Genomic DNA, 20,053 nt, shown 5'->3' on the forward strand with positions numbered 1-20,053 from the left:
ATATGAGCCTGCCCATTCCTGCCCTTTCCTTTAGAGGGTGAGTGCTGGCTTTAGCCTACAGAAGACTTACAACTCCCAGGGTAAGAGAAGCCTTTCACATCAGGATAAAAGTGCACATATCCACATGGACTTCACTACTCATAACCCTTTGCAATGCAGCACATTTCACTGGTTTGGGTAGTTATTTTTTGTTTAGGTATCTCTGCTTCAGTCAAGGCCAAAGTTCTTCCCTGATGCATTAGGATACAACAGTGCTGGCTGCACCACAGGCTTTGAGATCAAGCAGGAGGTATGGGTCACCAAGTAAGGATGAAAAGGGCTTCCTTCCAAAGGGATGAAGGACTTCCTTCTGCCTGCATTGTCTAATTCCTGTTACTGTAACAAGCATGGAGAAAATACAACACAGACCCAAGACAGGAGTAGGGAAATTCAGTAGCAGGGCAATGTTTCCATCCTTCCAGGATGCTTTTATGTTTAAGAGCTGCACAAAGCAGTCGGTGATCAAAGCCGCCTACCACATTCCAGCATAATGGTATAGGAACAGGAGAGGGCAACTGCCTGAACTCCATTTCCTTGCTTCATTCCCTTGAAGGTGCAGCACCATTACATTACTGTTGCTCCCTGCATCTAAACAAAGATAAATGCATTGCTTTCAGCTTCCACTTACAGAATTCACTGGAGGGGGGCCTGGAGGGAGTGTTGACTGGAGTGGAAGCAGTTCGAGTTTTAATTCTCCGAAACACAGCCTGCCTTCGATGCCTACGGTGGGCTCGAGAACTTGCTGCTTCAGGGGTTTTCTTCCAATAGTAATAGAAGGTGATTAGTTCTCCCTGCAAACACAGAAGGAGTATGTTAGAGGGGCATGCAAACCTGACTTGTCAGCTTTTTCCCCCCTCCCTTTTTGCTCTCCGGATGCGTGCACATGTAGTTTCTGGAGGAAGCTCCGTGATGGGTTTCAGGCAGACAAAAGAATCCTTTGGATCAGACAGAAAAAACATTCCTCATTATTTTTCGTTTGCTTTGGCAGGAGAGAAGTAAATAAATTCCTTCTCACTCCTCTCCTCTACTGGAAAAAGAGAATGGGGCAGTGTGTAGCCAGCCTCTGGGCACAGCAGTTTGGAGGAGGATGCCCTTGCCTTGCTGGCAGCACCCTGCTGACACCCCTGCCCGGCTCCACAGCACCCCAGCCAGAGAGGGACCACATCCAGTGAGCCACCAGCACAAATAATTGATCACTGCTACAAAGTCTCTGCTCTTTACACAAAGAGTAAGGATCAATACAAACAGGCCCTGCCATTTTGTCAGCCTACATTCCACGCAGAGGTTTACTTTCCAATCTTCCTGTTTCAGAGGCTGGAAGTCAGGCTGAAACCCTGTTCCCCACGCAGTCTGTAATCATAACTCAACCCTACCACTGTAAATGGGGTTTTAATTTGAATGTATGTGCCCACATCTAAATCAATTAAGCAGTTAAAAGAGCACACCTAGAGAAAGGAGCGATAATTTCACAGCATTAATGAATCTGGCTTGCATTCAAAAACCAAGAGCAGCTGCCAGTCAAACCAGTGGATGCAATGCCCAACAGGAGAACAGAATGTGGGTTTAATCTCTTTTACTTTGAAACCTCATCATTTCCTGCCCATTTCTCTGCCTCTGAGGGAAAAGGTGGTGTTTCTTTTAAGTTGCAAGAGGCAAAAAAAAATGTAGTCCCTTGAAAAAGTAAACCCCCCCAACATCAGAACAAACATACCTGCACTGCCCACAAAAAGGGTTTCTTTGAACTGTGTTTTGTGTGATCAAATGAAATAACCTCAGCCTGCTGCCCCCTGTGGGGAAATCCCGCAGCCTGTGCTGGGGGCAAGTCACCCACCTTAGCTCTACTAAAGACACACCCTCAATCCAAACTCTCCCAAGGGCCTCAGCCAACTAATTACTGCCATAACCAGCATCTGTACCACTGAAACACGTGAAAGACGGGAGGAGGACGTTGTTTTAGATGTTAACTGCTGATATTTAAGACACTTAAGAACTTTACTAAAGCTTAATTTGAAAAGAGGAACACCAGGAAAAGCCAAGAGCCACAACTCTGAGTGCTGGCAAGTGACAGAATGGATGCGTTCTGCATTCTGCACTGGGATTGATGCTACTGATCTCCCACCACAGACCTGATCAATCTCCACACCAAACTGTACTCAGAGTGATGCCTGGTGGAGGGGAAGGAGGAATAAGTGAGCAAAATGAGTCATGACCTTCAAGTGCTGATTCTGGAGGACAAAAGCCCAACTCAACAATACAGAAATACCTCTCCTCAAACCACAAAAATCTCTTTCCTGAAGAGTATCTGAAACCCAACTGGGTGCAGGCTGGTGCTGAGCATTCAAGCAATGTTAGAGGAGAAGAACACAGAGTTCTGACACCCAGCACCCCCCTGCTGCCTGTCCAACCCTACTTGTTTGCTTTAGCAATGCCATTTTACTCCGAGTCCACTAAGCAGGCTCAAAGTCCATCCGGCATCACTGTTTGTCAAACTGAGAGCATGCCCTGTGCCAGGAGGCACACAGAGCTCTGCAGGAAGGCTTGGGCTACGCTTTTCAGAGGCAGAAAAGTCTCTGGCAAATGGAAGCAGCCATATTTTACCTATAAATCCATTTATATCAAATCTGAGGTGCCAGCACCAAGGAGCAAGTCAGTAAATCCCATGTCTTTATGTCAGCGGATTAATGTGTTCCCTGACATACGGCCACAGCGGAGTGCAAACCAATCTCTTTTCCTCTCATCACAAAACAGGAGAGAGGAGCCTATCTGAGCTCTACTTACACATCACAAACCCATCAGGTCCCAAAGGAGGTTTAACAGCTTATACAGGCACTACATCATAAACCCAACTGGAAAGAGAAATGGTGGGTAGTTATAAAAAACACTAACGGCGTGACCAGAAAGCCTTTTCCATTCTGAGTCTCTGAGACCCTCCCAAAACTGCAGTTGAAGATGAAACAGAGATTCATTCATCAGCTAGTTTCACCCCAGTGATGACATCTGGATATATTAAAGGGTTCAATCCCAAGTATGCTGCACTAAAAGAGGATTCATAGACTGCATCAGATTGGAAGCGACCCTCAAAGGTCATCTTGTCCAACAACAAGGATCAGGCTGCCCAGGGCCACATCGAGTCTGACTGTGAATGTCCCCAGGAATGGGGCCTCCACCACAACCCTGAACAACCTGTTCCAGTATTTTATCACTCATTGTGAAGAGCTCCCTCCTTATGCCCCAGATGGGCACTAATCTGAACCTCACTGGCATTCTGGAGCAGTCTGCCCAGAGAGCTTGCACGGTCTCCTCCTCTGGAAACCTTAAAAACCCACCTGGACACGTTCCTGTGTGACCCGCTCTGGCAGAGGGCTTGGACTCAATCATCTCCAGAGGCCTCTTCCAACCCCTACCATTCTATGATTCTATAATTATTAGAGAATATTCTGTACTTCCAATGCATCATCAGGCTGCACAGCTACATGACTCAGTAAGTGACTCAACTTTCTGACAAAAACAGAGCAGTAAAATGCTCAGAGCAGCAGCACAGGCAGAGAAGGTGAACACTGTGTACAACCACGCAGGTTAAACATGCATCACGCTGAAAAACATTCCATGCCAGATCTTACTGCCTGCCTGGCTACCCAATATTATATTGTCTACCTAAGGGATTAAATGCTGGAGAGAAGTGAGTCTGGAAGGATTAGAAACAGCATACTGGTGACTGCACGGGAGGCAGAAGCTGCAGCACAAAGAAATAAGTCAGAACAGCTTTGGTTCTGCAAACAAGAAGCAAAGAGAAAAGCAGCTTCCAGCTCCACTGCCAGTGAAGTTAAATGAACTTTAATCAAACATGCATAGTGTGTGCTGCTGAAACCCAGGGTACATAAATTCAGGCAACAAAAGCTGCTGCAGAAATCAATAGCCTGCTGAAACATTAACACAGGCAGGCATTGATCAAAAGGCCCTTTTACAAAAGGCAGCCTTGCAAATTAGCTGCTGTTTTTGCTTGCAAGCAAACAGAAAAGCATAAACGCTGCTGACATGAATGGCCTGTAATGATCATTTTGTTCCCGACGAGCTCACCTCACCTCACCACAAGGTCTCGCCGTCAACACATCCCACAGCTCTCTGCTGTAATTGCCAGCAGCAGGATGAACAGAGCCAGGCTGCTGCTGCTGCTGCTGCACCGGGGGAGGGCTGAGAGCAGCTGCTCTCAATCCGATTTTCTGGGTAGCAGGTCTAGACCCAGGTAAACAGTGCTCGCCCAACAACCTGCAAATATACCCTGTCTCCTTTGAAGGTTTTGGTGCCAGGCACTGGTATTGCTAGCAACACACAGGATGAAGCAGACTGAACCATCCTTCACCGCATCATCATACATCCCCCTCACTTCCAAGCTCCAGACAGAAATGAAGGAAGGGGTGAGACCATGCAGACAGCCACTACCTGTGGTGAGGTCTCTGGCTGCTGATGAAAGAAGCTCAAGGCTTGCAAGCTGAGTTCAGGAAGGACAGAATCTGGTGCTTGAAACAGAGACCTTGTTCATCCCTAATCCAGTTTAGTGGCCTGAGGTGCACAGACCATCTGAAGTTAAGAGGGGACTGACTCCTTTTCCAATGAGCATCAGCCACCTGCTTCTGTTGCCCTCTTCCACCAAGGAACAGCTTTTTCCATCCGTGTGGGGAGCAGATTCACTTCTCTCCCTATGTGCCTAGCTGTTCATAGCAACAGCCTCACCTCTGCTTGCTATGTCACCTCCCTTCTGCAAACACAACTCCATTTCTCCGTGTTAACATCTGGTTAACTGTCCCAGGCAATTTATCAAACACACAAAGCAGAATGAGCAGCACTGCTCAGGTTTGTAACACCACCTTTCCTTGGGAACATCTCCTTTCCCATTACTCAAGTTCCACAGGACAGAGGGGATGTGTTCTTCACTAAAACCCATGGCTCAGCTTTCATCAATTTTGAAACACATCTGGAGCTCACAACCCCAATCTCCTGCCAAGGCCCTGTCACCCTGCGTTGGAGGTACACAGCAGAAAGTCACGCTTCAGCTCCTTTTCTCTCTCTTCTAGGGATTATGTTTGAAGAGAAAGGAATGGTTGAGATCCACTCCCACAGGAGTATGCAGCAGGGAGATTTCCTCTGCAATTCAGCTTTGGAGGCTGAGCTGAAGGAAGAGTGTTCCACCAGTGCCCAGCAGCCCACCTCCCCCCCTAACCCAGCATTACTGCTTGCACTGCACAGGCCACCTGCATGGATTAGGAGATGTGGAACCTTTCTCTTACCTCTCCCCACTGCTCTCACACATGTATGTTTTGCAGCTCAACGAAGCTCTCCAAGCCACACCACAAACACCAGACCAGAGCAAGCCTTACTACCTCTTCTCTACCCTTCAACTCTCCCAAGGCCCAGTAAGTGCTGCACACCCTGGTTTCTGCCTCCTTATCAGTAGTTGCCCAATGTAAAATACACAATACAAGCTGTACCCCGTGTTTGTGTTTAGTCTTGCCTTAGGTAAACAAAGGATTAACACTGTGGATGCATTGCTGGGTTGGAGAGGCTCTGACAGCCCTGCTGCAGCAGAGCTGCTCCTATGGAAGCCAATCACACAAACACATCAACTTACCTTCAAGTATCTGTTATGGTAGAACACAGTGAGCAAACATCATAATTGCTGTTTAATTTCCCCAGAGCCTAGCTCTGCTAGGGAAAAAAAATGAAAGGCAAAAAAAAATATCAAGGAGGAGGAGAATCTCTTTACAGTAATTAAACAGCAAAGGTAAATGACAACTCTCTTCAGTGGCTAGAAACCAGCCAGGGCATAGCAGAGGGGAATAGATTGTCCAGCTGTGGCCTTAATGAATTCACAATCTTTCTGGAATCCATCAAGATTTTATTAAGCCAAGGCAATTTAGCTAATGCTCCCTCTTGCTAAAGCCCTGTGGTAAAAATGCTGTCTCCAGCAGCTCCTTCCATCACAGAATCCTCTGGCTTCAGGCTTGGTTCTGCTCAAATGCCAAAGGGAACATCAGGAAGATGGACTTACACAAGCACAGGTTGTGTAAAGGGAGCTTTACAGAATCATTTGGGTTGGAAGGGACCTTCAAGATCATCCAGTTCCAGCCCCACTGTCATGAGCAGGGACACCTCCCACCAGACCAGCTTCATCAAGGCCTCATCTAACCCGGCCCTTAACACCTCCAGAGAGAGGGTATCCATGAGGCCCTGGGCAACCTGTTCCAGTGCCTCACCAGCCTCTCTGTAAAAGCTTTCTTCACAGTATCTGGTCTGAATCTGCCCTCCTCAAGCTGCAGACAATATACAATGACACAACAAATGCTCTGACCTCCTGAAGAACAGAACCTACCACACTGAGCTGGCAACAGCAGAGGAGAACATGGCATGGTGCTTCCTTGTCACGAGCCTATATCCAGGTGGAGACAATCTGCAACTTCTCCCTTGGTCTGAACAAGCTCAAGCATTGAGAAACTGCAGCAGGGAAGAGGCAGAACAGCTGTGTGCAGCTCAGAAGAGCTGGACCTGGATGGTTTTACAGTTGTAAACTCAGCCTACATGCCTCTGCCAACTACACCAAACAGTCCTGCAGATGCTCCAATTAAGCAGCAAGTCTCAGCAGCGCTGATCAATGTCCACCTTGGGTGCAGGCAATGCTGCAGAATCCAAAACATTACTGAAATTTTAAGAGAGGCCTTTAAAACCCAAGCAGTATTTTAACTAATACTACCAAACCCAAACAAATAAAAATAAACCCAAAGCCCCACACATTAAAAATGGTGGGATGCTCCCTGAGGACTATCCAGTTCCCCAGGCACAGTTTAGAAGGCCAGGTGTTTTTATTTAGCAGTTCCTGCAGCCATTATCATCTCTTGGATGGTAAAACAGACTCCATGACCTTAAAGCTCTTTCCCAGCCTGAACAATTCTGTGATTCTACAACCTTCTCTCCCTGGCCTCTGCCAAGAACTCTCCTGGTGATTTTAGGAGAAGACTGGCTGTCTTAATGCTCCCTTTCCTTGTTCTGCAAATAGCAAGGTAAGCTGGCTAGTTCCATTTTTTATTGGAAACTCCTGGAAAAAAACCAAGCTGGCCAAGCAGGAATCAAAAGAGATGGATGTGTAAGAAACCCAGGCTAACTCCTTGGGTTTTAATGCTGTCAGTTTAGTACAGGAAGAACCACAGAATTTCCTGGGAACCCAGCCGAGGCTCCATCTGCATTTTCTGGATTTCATTTTGCTGTGGAAAAAACCTGCAACCAGCTACAGCTTTAGCTTCCTCATTGTTTCTGCTAAATGAGCACTGCTACCCTGCTTAGTCCTCCTCAGAGCACAGGAAAAGTAAGCTTCTATCTCCTAGAAATGCTGCTTTTGCTCAGGTAGCTGACAGAGGCCAAGGATACAACAGGTCACTAGAGAGCTGTGCCACCCCTGAGAGTGCAGAAATAAGTCTGGAACCCAAAGATTTCCCTCTAAAGTTCCTTGAGCAGCGAAGAAACTAAAACATTTTCATTTTTCATGCTACCTGAACACTCAGATCACTTTGGTAATTCTCCCAAGAGAATATATTTGCCCTACAACAAGAAGAATCCACTAACAACAACATCAGTATCATCAACGTAAAGGGTGAGTGCAAACTAAACTCTTACAACCAAAATTGCACCTGGGAACTGAAGTGGCATGAGACCTAAGGAGTGATGGAAATCACTAGCAGAACAGAGTGGGGGAACAGGGACTGCAAGCCAGGAGAAAAAGAGAATATAAAGGCTAGGGTGCAAATCTCTCATTTGAAACAAGTATTTAGCTGCAGTAGCACAGCAACACTCAACCACTGTAGAGCATCTTCCACTGGATGACAAAGACCATGAAGAGCTTACAAATCAACTCTTACCACAGTCCTTTGTAATTTTAGTATGCATAAAACCAAAGGCACAGAAGATTTATACACTGGCCAAGATCAAGCCTGTGTGAGAAGTGCAACTGTGCTGATTAACCTCCAATGAAGTGAAGAGCTCCACCAGCAACAGCCCAGCTTTAAAATTCTTCCATAATTCACAGACTGCACTGGGTTGGAAGAGAACCTGAGAGGTCATCTTGTCCAACTTCTCTGCAATCAGCAGGGACACCTCCAACTAGATCAGGCTGCCCAGGGCCACATTAAGTCTATCTTGAATGGCTCCAGCGATGGGGCCTCAACTACATCCCTGGGCAACCTGTTCCAGTATTTCACCACTCTCACTGCAAAGAAATCCCTCTTGATGTCTTTCACAACCAAACCTACTGGTGAGGCTTATCCAGCCACTGCTGGCTGTTCCTCAACAGCTCAGCTTTCCATTTGCCCTCCAACAAGCTGCTTTTTCTTTCAGCTGGACATTCCTGTTTCATCCCTACCACTCAACTGCTGTGGTTTTAGGAAGCCACAGAGAAATCTAAATGTTCTTGTCCACAGCCTGAAAGACACACTGAGAACATGTCTCTGTGCCACATCTAACTCACAACTTCCATCTACTTCCTTTGCTAACCTCTTCCAGTGTTTGCAATTAAGGCTGCACATGCTGGCAGGAAATAAACGGATAATCTGCATATTATGGAGCTTACCCTCACACTATCTGTTCCATGAGAATGAGCCTTTTTTTATTTCATTTTTAGGGATTTAAGTACCAGCCTAAGTTCTGCTTAAACAAACACATAACATGCCAGCTGTAAGCCTCAGCCAGAGTCAAAAGCTGCTGACCCTCTCTGCAGCTGCACACCATGCCAGAATGAAAAGAAAGCTTTTGTAATTAAGGCTTCTTCCTCCAGAGACTCCTTTTTGTTAATCAACAGAGTTTCTAATCCCCACAGGAACTCACAGACTGTTGGCTGCATCCATTATTAATTATTAGAGCCTATGGTTAATAGAGTTGGAGTTCTCCAGGAGCCCGGTGTCACCAGGTACCCCCCGCAGGGATCTCTGGTCCTTGGTCAATTAAGAGGTTAGCAGAATAATGAAAGAGTTAAGAACTTGTTTGCCTTACAGGCATTTGTCAAAATTTTCTCTTCTACTCAGCTCCCCTTTGCTACTCAGATCAAATTAGAATCGTATTAGAAATCCTGATTTGCTTGACACCACTCAGCTCCACCAGGGAACTTCTTCCCTCTCCTCAGCTGACCCTCCACCTCTTGCCTTCCCACATACCTCCACCAGCCTCTGCCCAGCCTGCAGCACAGAGAGGTCTCCCATTCCAGCAGAGCTCAGTTCTTCAGCACTGCAGTGATGCTTTCACCTGGCACAAACTCCTTCATGAAGACAGAGCTTGGAGAATGTAATTTAGCCCCCATGGAGCCAGGGTATCTCTCTTCCTATTGAGGCTCAGGCTGAACAGGTTGCAGGCTCCTTGCAACCTGCTGTTCAACAGCCATTTGTTCCCCCTGGCAAATGCAAATGCTCAGCTTTCTTCCCTTTTCACTCACATCTTGATGCCCAAAGCACTACCCCAAAGAAAGCACAAGTGGGACAGGTAAATCAAGCACAGTGTAGTTCTGAAGACCAGAGATGAAATGCCTTTGCAGAAGATGGCAGAGTCCTGATTTTCTTGAGCCAGCAATCCTTTCATTCCATTTTACAACCCACATCAAAGTCCTGGGGTTCACAGCTGGTTCCATGCCAGTCTCCTGTTAAGTAGAAGTTCTCAATATTGGAGCTCCCACAGCAGGACAAAGAGGAGAGGGGGCTGAATACCCAGAGAAATTAAATGCAAGGCATTCAGGAAAGGTCTCGGAGCAGAGCCCACCACACCCTGCACTGGGCCATGCCTTGCCCCCTTCACAGACACTTCCCATCGATGCTGCAGGTGTGGAGAACTCAGCAGCACAATGCAGGGAACAGGACTGCCTCACTGAAGGTGCCAAGCACCAGTACAGTATCCCTTCAGCTGCCCTTTCCTTCTGTACCAGCTCAATAATTAAGTTTCTTGGTCGCATATTGCTGGGTGTGGGACGCAGCTCCAAGCTACCCAGTGGTACCTTTCTCAATGCCTACAATACTGGCCTCCCCAGTTCAAGGAGGACAGAGGTACAGAAAAGGGCTACAAAGATGATGAGGATCTCTCTGATCAAGAAAGACTGAGAGAATTTGGGCTCTTTTAGTCTGGAAAAGGGAAGACTGAGGGGGGCCTCATCAATGGTCACCTCAATACTTCAAGGGTGGGTGTCAGGAGGGTGGCACCAGTCTTGTTGCAGCAGGGTGCAGGGTGCCCAGTGACAGGACAAGGGGTAACCGGCACAAACCTGAACAGAGGAAGTTCCATCTAAACATGATGAGGAACTTGTTTAATTTTAGGGTGCTGAAGCACTGAAACAGGCTGCCCAGAAAGGTGATGGAGTCTTCCCATCTCTGGAGACACTCCAAACCCAGCCGGACATGTTCCTGCGTGACCTTCTCTCGGTCCCTTCCAACCCCTACCGCGCTGCGATGCTCTGATACGTGTCACTCTATTTAAAGCCAAGGCTGCTCACATGGGGATGTGTGTGAGCTAGCAGCAAGCCATAAAGCAGCTAAAGCTACCCCACTGCAACCTGTAAACACTTCTCTATTTATCTGCCCGTCATTACATGCACAATCTTATTATCTCTGCAGAGCCTCAAAGCGACAGCCGTCAGGGTCACCCCATAAAATATACATCAGCAGTGCTACTTCTAATGACTGGAGAGAGGAGGGAAATGAAGGATGGGAGGAGTGGAATACCACAGGATGTTTTAAAGGGATCATCAGTTATATCCCTGCATTTCCTGAGGTGATAATTGAATGACAGTGGCTGGGAGGGCGGGGGGGAAATCCATTTCTGAGCTTGGGGAAGGACTGTTCAGAACAAAATGTGGTGTGGGGGTTTTTGTAGTGGCAGCAGCACGTAATGGCTGCGAGAGAATGAAAAGGTTCCTTCCACCACAGCACTTCCTCTGTTTTATGGATCTTTTTAGAGAGAGGCTGAAAATTCTATCAAGCACAATCAGCTATTGAAACCCATCAAAAATATTGGCAGGCTTTGGTAATTTCCTCCCCAACCTGACTTGTTTTCTGTTGTGGTTTGCATGGCAGTTCGAATCCACCGAAAGCCAAGTCCCGTTTGTGTCTGTGCAGGCACGTGCAGGAGTGGCATTCCAAGCAGGGAGAGCAGCATTTCCTACTGTCAGAATTTTTGTATAACTAAAGTATTAAAAATGGAATCCTGCTATTTGGCAGGGAACTTAATCCTCCTGCATTTCACAGGCTCGCTTCACAGAATCACAGAATGTTAGGGGTTGGAAAGGACTTCCAGTCCAATCCCCCCTGCCAGAGCAGGGTCACCCACAGCAGGTCATGCAGGAAGGCACACAGGTGGGTTTTGAATGTCTCTAGAGAGGGAGACTCTACACCCCCCCGGGCAGCCTGCTCCAGGGCTCTGTCACCCTCACAGTGAAAAAGTTTTTCCTTATGTTCCCATGGAACCTCCTCCACTCCAGCTTGCACCCAGTGCCCCTTGTCCTATCATTGGACATCATTGAGCAGAGCCTGGCTCCAACCTCCCCACACTGCCCTCCACATCTTTGTCAACATGAATGAGCTCAGGCTCCTCTTCTCCAAGCTAGAGAGCCCCAGCTCCCTCAGCCTGTCCTCACAGGGGTATATTCCACTGCCTTCAGCAGCTTTGTGGCTCTGGTGCTGGACCCTTCCAAGCAGTTCCTTGAGATCCTTCTTGAACTCAGAGGCCCAGAACTAGACACAATATTCCAGATGTGGCTTCAGCACAGCAAAGTAGATGAGGAGAAGAACCTCTCTCAACCACAGCCCAGGATGCCATTGGCCTTCTTGGCCACGAGGGCACATTGCTGGCTCATGGGCATCCTGTTGCCCACCATGAGCCCCAGGTCCTTTTCCAGAGCAGCCTTCCAAAAGGTCAGCCCCCAGACTCTCCTGGTCCATGGGCTTGTTCTTTCCCAGATTCAAGACCCTCCACTCGCCCTTGCTGGATTTCATTCAATTTCTCCCTGCCCAACTCTTGAGGCCTGTCCAGGTCTCGCTGAAGGGCAGCACAGCCTGGGGGATGCGGGGGGTAGGGTGGGGGGTGTCAGCCACTCCTCCCAGTTTGGTGTCCAGTTTGTTTCCTAATTCTGCACGGCTGAAACCAGGCTTGCAATGAGAGAAAGTTTCACCACCTCACAAATATTTTTCTTCTTGCATGGTGACAGTGTCACAAACAGAATCAAACTCTACTTACCAAAACATTCCCCCTGTTGTTACCCTTAGCTTTCTTTGGTCTGTTAGCTGACTGCTTCACAGCAATGATGCAAGTTGGTATTTAAAACAAGCCACTTCCAGCTAATTGTCACTTAAAATCAACACTGTTACTGCAACACTCCACTGGATGCCTCAGGCTCACTGGAATGATACTGCCATGGAACTGAACGGATGAGAGCAAACACTGGCTTTGAGCTCAGCAGAATTAGAAGGGGGTTCTCTCACTAGAATGTTGAGGAAGGGCCATAAAACCACCCCTAGACTGTCACACTCCTCATTAGCTAAACCAGACAACCATTACACAGCTCAGCAAATTCCCCTTCTGCTCAGCTGCAAGCTCACACAGGGGTGAGATGGATGACATCTGGCTGATCTGAGGAGGTTCTTTCAAATGCTTAAGTGCTCACATCTTGCAGTGCAAATCCCTGGCTCGACTCACCTGAGAAGGCACTGGAGTCTCTCCTGCTTACCCAAGGAGTTTCTAGCTATCTTTCAAGCTGCAGTCTGAAAAGTGATGAGTTAGTCTATGTGTGGGCAAGCGTTCCAGGTCAAACAGACCACATCAGTCACAGCTTCTGGGGCAGCCTGGACTGTCTGCAGGAAAGTTCCAATCCCCAAGCTGCTGCAGCTTCTCTGTACCAGCCAAATGTGTAAATCCTATGACATTTTATGGGCCACTGAGGACATCTTCCTGTTAATTATAGCTGCTGCTTCTGTTTGTTTCCCTGGATGAAACTGCCTGTCTGACGCCTTCCCTGGCTTAAGTCAGAACACATTAAATTAGCAGGTTTCAAAGCAAATCGAGTTCTTGCCATACTTTATTATTGGAATCTGATGTCATTCTCAGTAGGAGTTAAGTCCCATGATGTCAGATTGGCTTTCTCCCTCTCTCTTATGCCTTTGGTGAGAGGGTTTTTGCCTCTAGATTAAGAACACAGATTACTCACACTGTGCTCTGCAGTCCTAGCTCTATTTCCTTCCTGAGCAGACAGTGGTCACAGAGAAGATAACATATTCACAACAGCAAGGAGACAAAACCACTCAAACAAATCAGCCAGTGGAAAAACCTGAAGGTTTGATCAGCTTTTCCTGGTTTAATTAACCAAGATCTGAAAGGCAAGGAATCAGCCACTCCTTCCTCCAGTGTCACTTTCTCTGGTTTTGTTTTACTACAGAAGCAAGACTCGAAGGGCCACTGAGCTCTGAGGATCACCAGCAACGCAACTTGCCACTAGCAGCAGAGTTTCAGATGCTGTGTCTGCACTGACCTGCATTCCCCATTTCCATGTAACAGATGTTTTAGGTTTTCTAAACACATCTGTGACCAATCACACAAAGCCTGGCCTGTCAAATGTGTGCATTATCTTCCCTGACAGGCAGCTTCCTCCCTTTGCAGCTCAGGACCTGTAGGGGAGCTCTCGAGTTTTTATAGCTCAGGATGAAGTCATGTCCACACAACAGGATTCAGAGAACACTGAGCATCACACAAGAGGCAACAAAGCTCCTGAAATAATCCATGCTGCTAATGAGGAATGTGAAGATGCATCACGTGGAAAGAGCAACATTTTCCAGCCCTTTCTTATCCTTAAAGCCCTCACAGCTCATTATTTCATGATGAAAACTACCAAACCCCCATGCCAAGGGCTTATTCCACGCTGAAGACAGCTAGATGTTGACATCTTAATAAAAATCTCCATCCCAGGCTGTCCAGCACTTGAACAAACCAGATGGGTGAAGCAAGCCATCCCATCTGACACCTGGAACACATCAAATGAACTCCCACAAAGCTTACCACTGAGAACTTGATTTACACACTACACAAACACAGGTTTAAGGAGCCTGGGTTCCTGCTCCACTCTGCACTCTGAGCTATGGACAATGCAACAAGCTTGCAAACAAACCCCCTCAAGCAGGCATCCCTGTCATTATGCCTTGATTTTAAACAGACCTTGGTTTCCCTCAGATCTGATCCCTGAACAGCTGTTTTCCTTTTACTGTTCTCCAAGAACATTTCTTCAAACCAGGAGATTTTCTAGATTAAGTGTGGAGGGCTGAGGGGTACTTCAGTGTTTTCCTGTTTATCAGAGCAATATGAAAAGAGGAATAGTTGAAAGCAGGACACTGAGCAACCCCCCCCCCCCCCCCCCGCCCCTCCAAACCACAAAAGAACTGCCACGTAAGCTGCTTATCCCTCAGTTATTGTTGCTTCCCTCCAGTCTCAAATTCTTTCTGTCAGGAAAAAAAACCCTCAGCAAGCAAAACTCAACTAAAAGACAATGCTAGGAGTTGTAAAGCAGCATTAGAACGATCAATTCATTGTAGCTTACTATAATACCTACACACAGGGAGCTCAAAGTGAAAGACATGGCTAATTCTTTACAGTTCTGGTGTCTGCAGCAAGCAGTAATCCCAGCTGCTCCCTGGGAAAGTCAATTTGATCCCCATTTTATATTTAGGGATCACAGAATGTTAGGGGCTGGAAGGGACCATGAGAGATCATCCAGTCCGACCTCCCTCTGCCAGAACAGAATCACCTCCAGCAGATCACACAGGAACGCAACCAGGCAGGTTTTGGGTATCTCCAGAGAGGGAGACACCACAACCCCCCTGGGCATCACTGGTTTTGGGGCATGGCTTAGGGCTCTGAATCCTCAGGTCCTGCAAATCACACTCCAGTGTGGTCAAAGAAATCCGTCTGCTGGCACGAATCCTGTCCTCCCTGCTCGTGGCCCACACGCACAGCAGGAGGTGTCAGGACAGGTCAAAGCGTGCTAACTCAAACTGACATTGATTGCAGTTTCTCCTGCCAGCTGCACTGAAACAGGAGGCTCATCTTTACCTTTCTGTCATGTCCACTACAGGGATGCTAACCTGTGACAGGAGAGCCATGGAGGCAGGAGAGAAAATAATTATGATGGAAGGAGCAAGTTAAGGCAATAGTGTTTTTCATCAATCCCCAGACCAGATGCCACTCACAAGATCTCAGCAACAGGAGGAACACCCAAGAGCTGCTGCACACCACCAGGCAAGCTAACCTTCTAATAGCTATTTCTGACAAGTTGGGCAAATTTCAGATTCTGACCTGCTGGATGACACAAAGCAGCTGCAGCATTAGAAAAGTCATCTTTGTCTGTCTGCCTCTGCACAATACCTATTACACAGAATTGCAGCTCCACAGCCAGCTATCCACCAGGGAGACAGAAGAGCCATTACAGCAAAAGGGCAGTATTGGCAAAAGAACAAATGGCTGCAGACCTTACGAGCTTTAATATGAAGTTTGATCCCTTCATGAAAGGGATTTGAGAGCTGGTTGCCTGTGACAACAGAACTTTAGATCCAGCAATCCCCCCAGGCCTCTTCTGGCCCTGCATTCTTATGGCAGAGGAGAAAGAAGTGCAGACCCCAGGAAAGCTGTCAAACAAGGGCACTGACCTATTGTGCAGCTTGTCTGCCTCCTACCTAGCCTGTTCCTTACAGCTGCCTGCCGAGCTTCTGCTGGAGCTGCCTTTCTGTGTCCCTGAAACCTGACTCTCTGCATTTCACTTCACTACCCAAGGAAAGCTCAGCTCCCTCATGTAAATGGAGACAGGTTTATTTCCCTCTTGACTTGTCTCTACCTCCCCTTCCTGAGTTCTGCAAATTAGAGACTGAGGGTTTCTGATGAAGAGGAACAAAATGTCATTTCACCCTGTCAGCAAGCTTCTGAAGATCAAGATGAAGACTGCTTTGTTGTGTTGCTTTTTTGGCTATGCAAAACTCTGCAACAGCTTTCTCTGAGTGATACCTGACAGCTCCTGCCACCCAGACCCACATTCTAACCTACCCACCCAGCCCTCCATGCAGAGAGCTCTTTTTGTTACCAGCTGATAAACACTGGAGAGTCTCATTCCAGCTGCTTCAGTAAGAGCCCACAAACTCTTCATTATTAGTCCATGCCAACATGCCTTGAAACAGGCTGGCTGACCAGCTAAGCCAAACATGCAGCATTACACCACTTACTCCCTGCTACCATGTCTAACAGTCACAGCATGCTGATGTCTACCACGAGGCAGCGTCAGGGATCACTTTAATTAGTGGCTTGTAACCCACACACCATCCAAGGTGTCAGGAAGAGAACCTCTTACAGTTGGGAACTTCAAAACAACTACAAAAAAGGGATTTTATCAGTATTTGTTCATCACAGAATGGTTTGAGTTGGAAGGGACCTTAAAGATCATCTAGATCCAGCACCCCTGGAGATTGGAGAATTAGGAAGAAATTCCTTCCAGTGAGGGTGGGGAGGCACTGGAACAGGAAGGTCGTGGATGCCCCCTCCCTGGAGGTGTTTGAGGCCAGGCTGGATGAAGCTTTGAGCAACCTGGGCTGGTGGAAGGTGTCCCTGCCCATGGCAGGGGTTTGGTACTGGATGATCTTCAAGGTGCCTTCCAACCCAAACCATTCGATGAATCTATGACTCTATGAATAATCAGGGTGGTAAGTAGGAAGCAGAACTGGAACTGTGAAACCTGCTTTCACCTTGAAGCACACAGACTGAGGTTACATGGCCAGCTAGGACTCCCAGCCTTAACTTTGTGTGCAACCATTTGAAATGATCATCTCTAAAATCAGCAGTATGGCCTGAGTGCAAATCAGTGAAGTAAAAGCAAGAGAAACTCTATTAACTGGAAGTGAGAACATGCTGAGTCCAAGAATTCCCTCCCCTGAATGAGTCTAAGAACAGAATTCTACCCCCACAAAGCAACCTGTGTCTCTAGAGAAAAAACCATCAGCTTTCATCTATTATTAAGTTGCATTACAGTTTGGAGTTGGTTTACTCCAGCAAAATATTGCACTATAAATAAATGAATTCTTCTGGAGAAAGATGCAGACACCAAATGACACAGTTCAGCACCGAGAAAAAGCTCCTGATGGATGCCCAGGCTAGGTTTGAAAGCAGGAATGCCTTCAAGAGTCTGTTTGGTGGGGACACATTCTCATTTTTCCTTCTAACTGTGGAAGATTTCCATTTGTGAAACAAGATCAGTGCTGAACACAGGGCTGGGGCTTGGGGCCAAGTTCAGCAAACAACCACACGCAGGGCACAAGTTAATGTTTCCTGCAGACACTGAATGCATGGAACTTTTGTGAAGGGTTTCTCTGTGTGCTGCCCCAGCACATCAAACTTGCAGTGAAAGGGGCAGCCTACAAAGGCCATGTTGACATCCTATGACAAATTCTGGGAATCCTCCAGCTCCTCTCCTTCTCCTTTTCCTGCCTACTACAGTCCTGACAAAGCCTCTCTTACAACCAAGCCTTGCAGCCAGCTCTCCAAACCTTAGTTTTATTTCCACAGCACCTTCACAGAAAAGGCTGAGAAAAGGGCTTGGATTGAATGGATTGAAGCTTGAGGAGGTGAGCTTTAGGCTGGAGATCAGGGAGAAATTCTTTCCAGGGAGGCTGATGAGACACTGGAACAGGTTGCCCAAGGAGGTCATGGATGCCCCCTCACTGGAGGTGTTCAAGGCCAGGCTGGATGAGGCCTTCAGCAACCTGGGCTGGTGGGAGGTGACCCTGCCCATGGCCTGGGAGGAACTAGACGATCTTCAATGTCCCTTCCAATCCAAACCATTCTATGAATCTATTAACCCATTTCACAGAACTTGGGAGAGCCTAATCAATTCAGCAGAGAAGGTCCACACACAAAAGATCAAGGAGATGAAGTCAATTTTCTCTTTACAAGACTGACTTCATGGTCTGTCAAATCATCCTTTGTTATCAGAGTCTTCTCTCTTTTCAATCCTTCTAGAGTAAGAAAAAGGTAGAAATACCTGAAAGGGGCTGTGGCTGTGCACATGAGACATAAAAGAACCCTTCAAATCTTCCTGGCAAGGGCTAGGTGATGAGTGATTGAAGATAAGAAGATGGCATCCTGCCCATTTAAGGACCATGTTGTAATATGCTGCTCCTGTCAACTCCTCAACAAGAGGAGATCACAGCAGCAGTAATGGTCTGGCATTACACAGCTTCTTGTCTGGGCAAAGGAGGGAGACAGCATTCTTCAGGAAAAGAGAAACCCTCTGGCTGATGCAGGCAATTTTTTCTGGCATCCAAAAGGAGCAAAGGCATCTGGGATGAAGTCACTTCTGCCCCTTGGCACCGGCAGGGACAACTTTCACTACATCAGGCAGCTCAAAGCCCTGTTCAACCTGACACTGAATGCTTCCAATGATGGATCCACAGCTTCTCTGGGCAACCTCTTCCCACCTCTTTGCAGCCTCTCTAAATGCAGAATCCCTGTGTTTTCCATATGAAATATTCAATAGCCTAAGAATGCTCTCAGCTTTATGTGCACTTCTCCATCAATTAGGAGCAAAACACAGCAGTGTCAGCCCTCTCAGCTCTTAAAGGCATCTGCTGCTTCAAACAATTCATCACTCCAAGTTATTCCAACAGCAATGTCACTACCTCCCAACAGCCTTTCTGCCCTGCTTAATCCTTCCCTATCTGTTTATCCAGTTTCTGAGCTGGCAGCACCTTGTTCCACCCACCACAAAGCCTGCATCTTGCAGGCTCAGGAAAATACCAAGGAATGAAGAGCCATGGGCTCAAGATGCAAGCTCCTGTCTGATTTCAAATGCCTTCAGTCACCCAACCAGCTGACACAACTAAGGCAGACATCTTGCAACAACAAGAGTTGAGCTATTACACAACTCTGGCTTAGAAACTCTGTGACATCTGACAGACAGACCACAGACACTATTTTCTTGGCTAAACATCACTTAACTGTGCTAGATCTAGCCACAAACAATGTGAGCACAAGTTATGTTTTGCCCCATGTATCATTTGTAGAAGTCATTTTACTGCTCCTATTTCCCCTCCTCAATTAAACTCATCACAGCAGCACTGCCAAGATGTCATTCAGCGTTGATCCATCCTTGCAGGTATTGTTTGTTGGGTTACTTGAGTTAATTTCTCCACTTCTTTGTGTGCTTCTACTGCTTAGGTCTCACTTGTGAAGTCAGTCTGGGATTCAGCCCATTCCTTTAAGTGATGAGAGTCAGGATTGCCCAGGTCTATAATGCTGTTGTAATTAGCTGCTCCCAAGCTAGCAGGGCAAAAACTCAGGTGGGAATAAATCAAAAGCAACAAATTAAGTCAAACCCAGATGTTTTCATGCACTGGTGAAAACAAGAGGGAAAATGCAGCTCCTTAGTGGGCTGCAGCACCTCTCTCATGAAGACAGGATGAAAGAACTGGGGCTGCTCAGCCTGGAAAGGAGCAGGCCCCAGGGAGACCTCAGAGCAGCATTTCAGTATCTGAAGGGGACCTACAGGAAGGCTGAGGAGGGACTGTTCAGATGGGCTTGGAGTGATAGAGGGACAATGGTCTGAAAATGGAGAAGGGGAGATTTAGGTTGGACATCAGGAGGAACTTCTCCACCATGAGAGTAATGAAACACTGGAACAGGCTGCTCAGGGATGTGATTGAGGCCCCATGCCTGGAGACACTGAAAATCAGACTGGATGCAGCCCTGGGCAGCCTGCTCCAATTGGAGGTGGCCCTGCTGCCTGCGGGGGGGTTGGACAAGATGACCTTTCAGGGTCCCTTCCAATGTGATACCATCTGTGAATCTGTGAAATGATGCACTGAAAAAAAACCCCAAACACAACAAAAACCAAACCAAAAAACCCCCCACCCAAACACAAAGAGCACTTCCTGGGATTTTTCCTCTAGTGATGCTTTTCACACCGGCACAGCCATCTCTT

The 20,053-nt window shown here is 47.3% G+C and overlaps 1 protein-coding gene across 4 annotated transcripts in view; it reads right to left on the bottom strand.

Annotated features, from left to right (window-relative positions):
• The window catches only part of RERE (arginine-glutamic acid dipeptide repeats), a 266,319-nt gene that overhangs the window by 14,742 nt on the left and 231,524 nt on the right, over positions 1–20,053 (bottom strand). For all 4 annotated transcript variants that reach the window (XM_068158322.1, XM_068158320.1, XM_068158321.1 and 1 more), the window contains one exon: positions 668–830. In XM_068158322.1, the coding sequence (XP_068014423.1) occupies positions 668–830 (163 nt within the window). The remainder of the gene's footprint in view (positions 1–667; positions 831–20,053) is intronic.

The sequence above is a fragment of the Melanerpes formicivorus genome, unplaced genomic scaffold (assembly GCF_026170545.1).
Source record: "Melanerpes formicivorus ecotype bairdi unplaced genomic scaffold, bMelFor1.0.p_v2 SCAF_39, whole genome shotgun sequence".
In the NCBI taxonomy this organism is placed as follows: domain Eukaryota; kingdom Metazoa; phylum Chordata; class Aves; order Piciformes; family Picidae; genus Melanerpes; species Melanerpes formicivorus.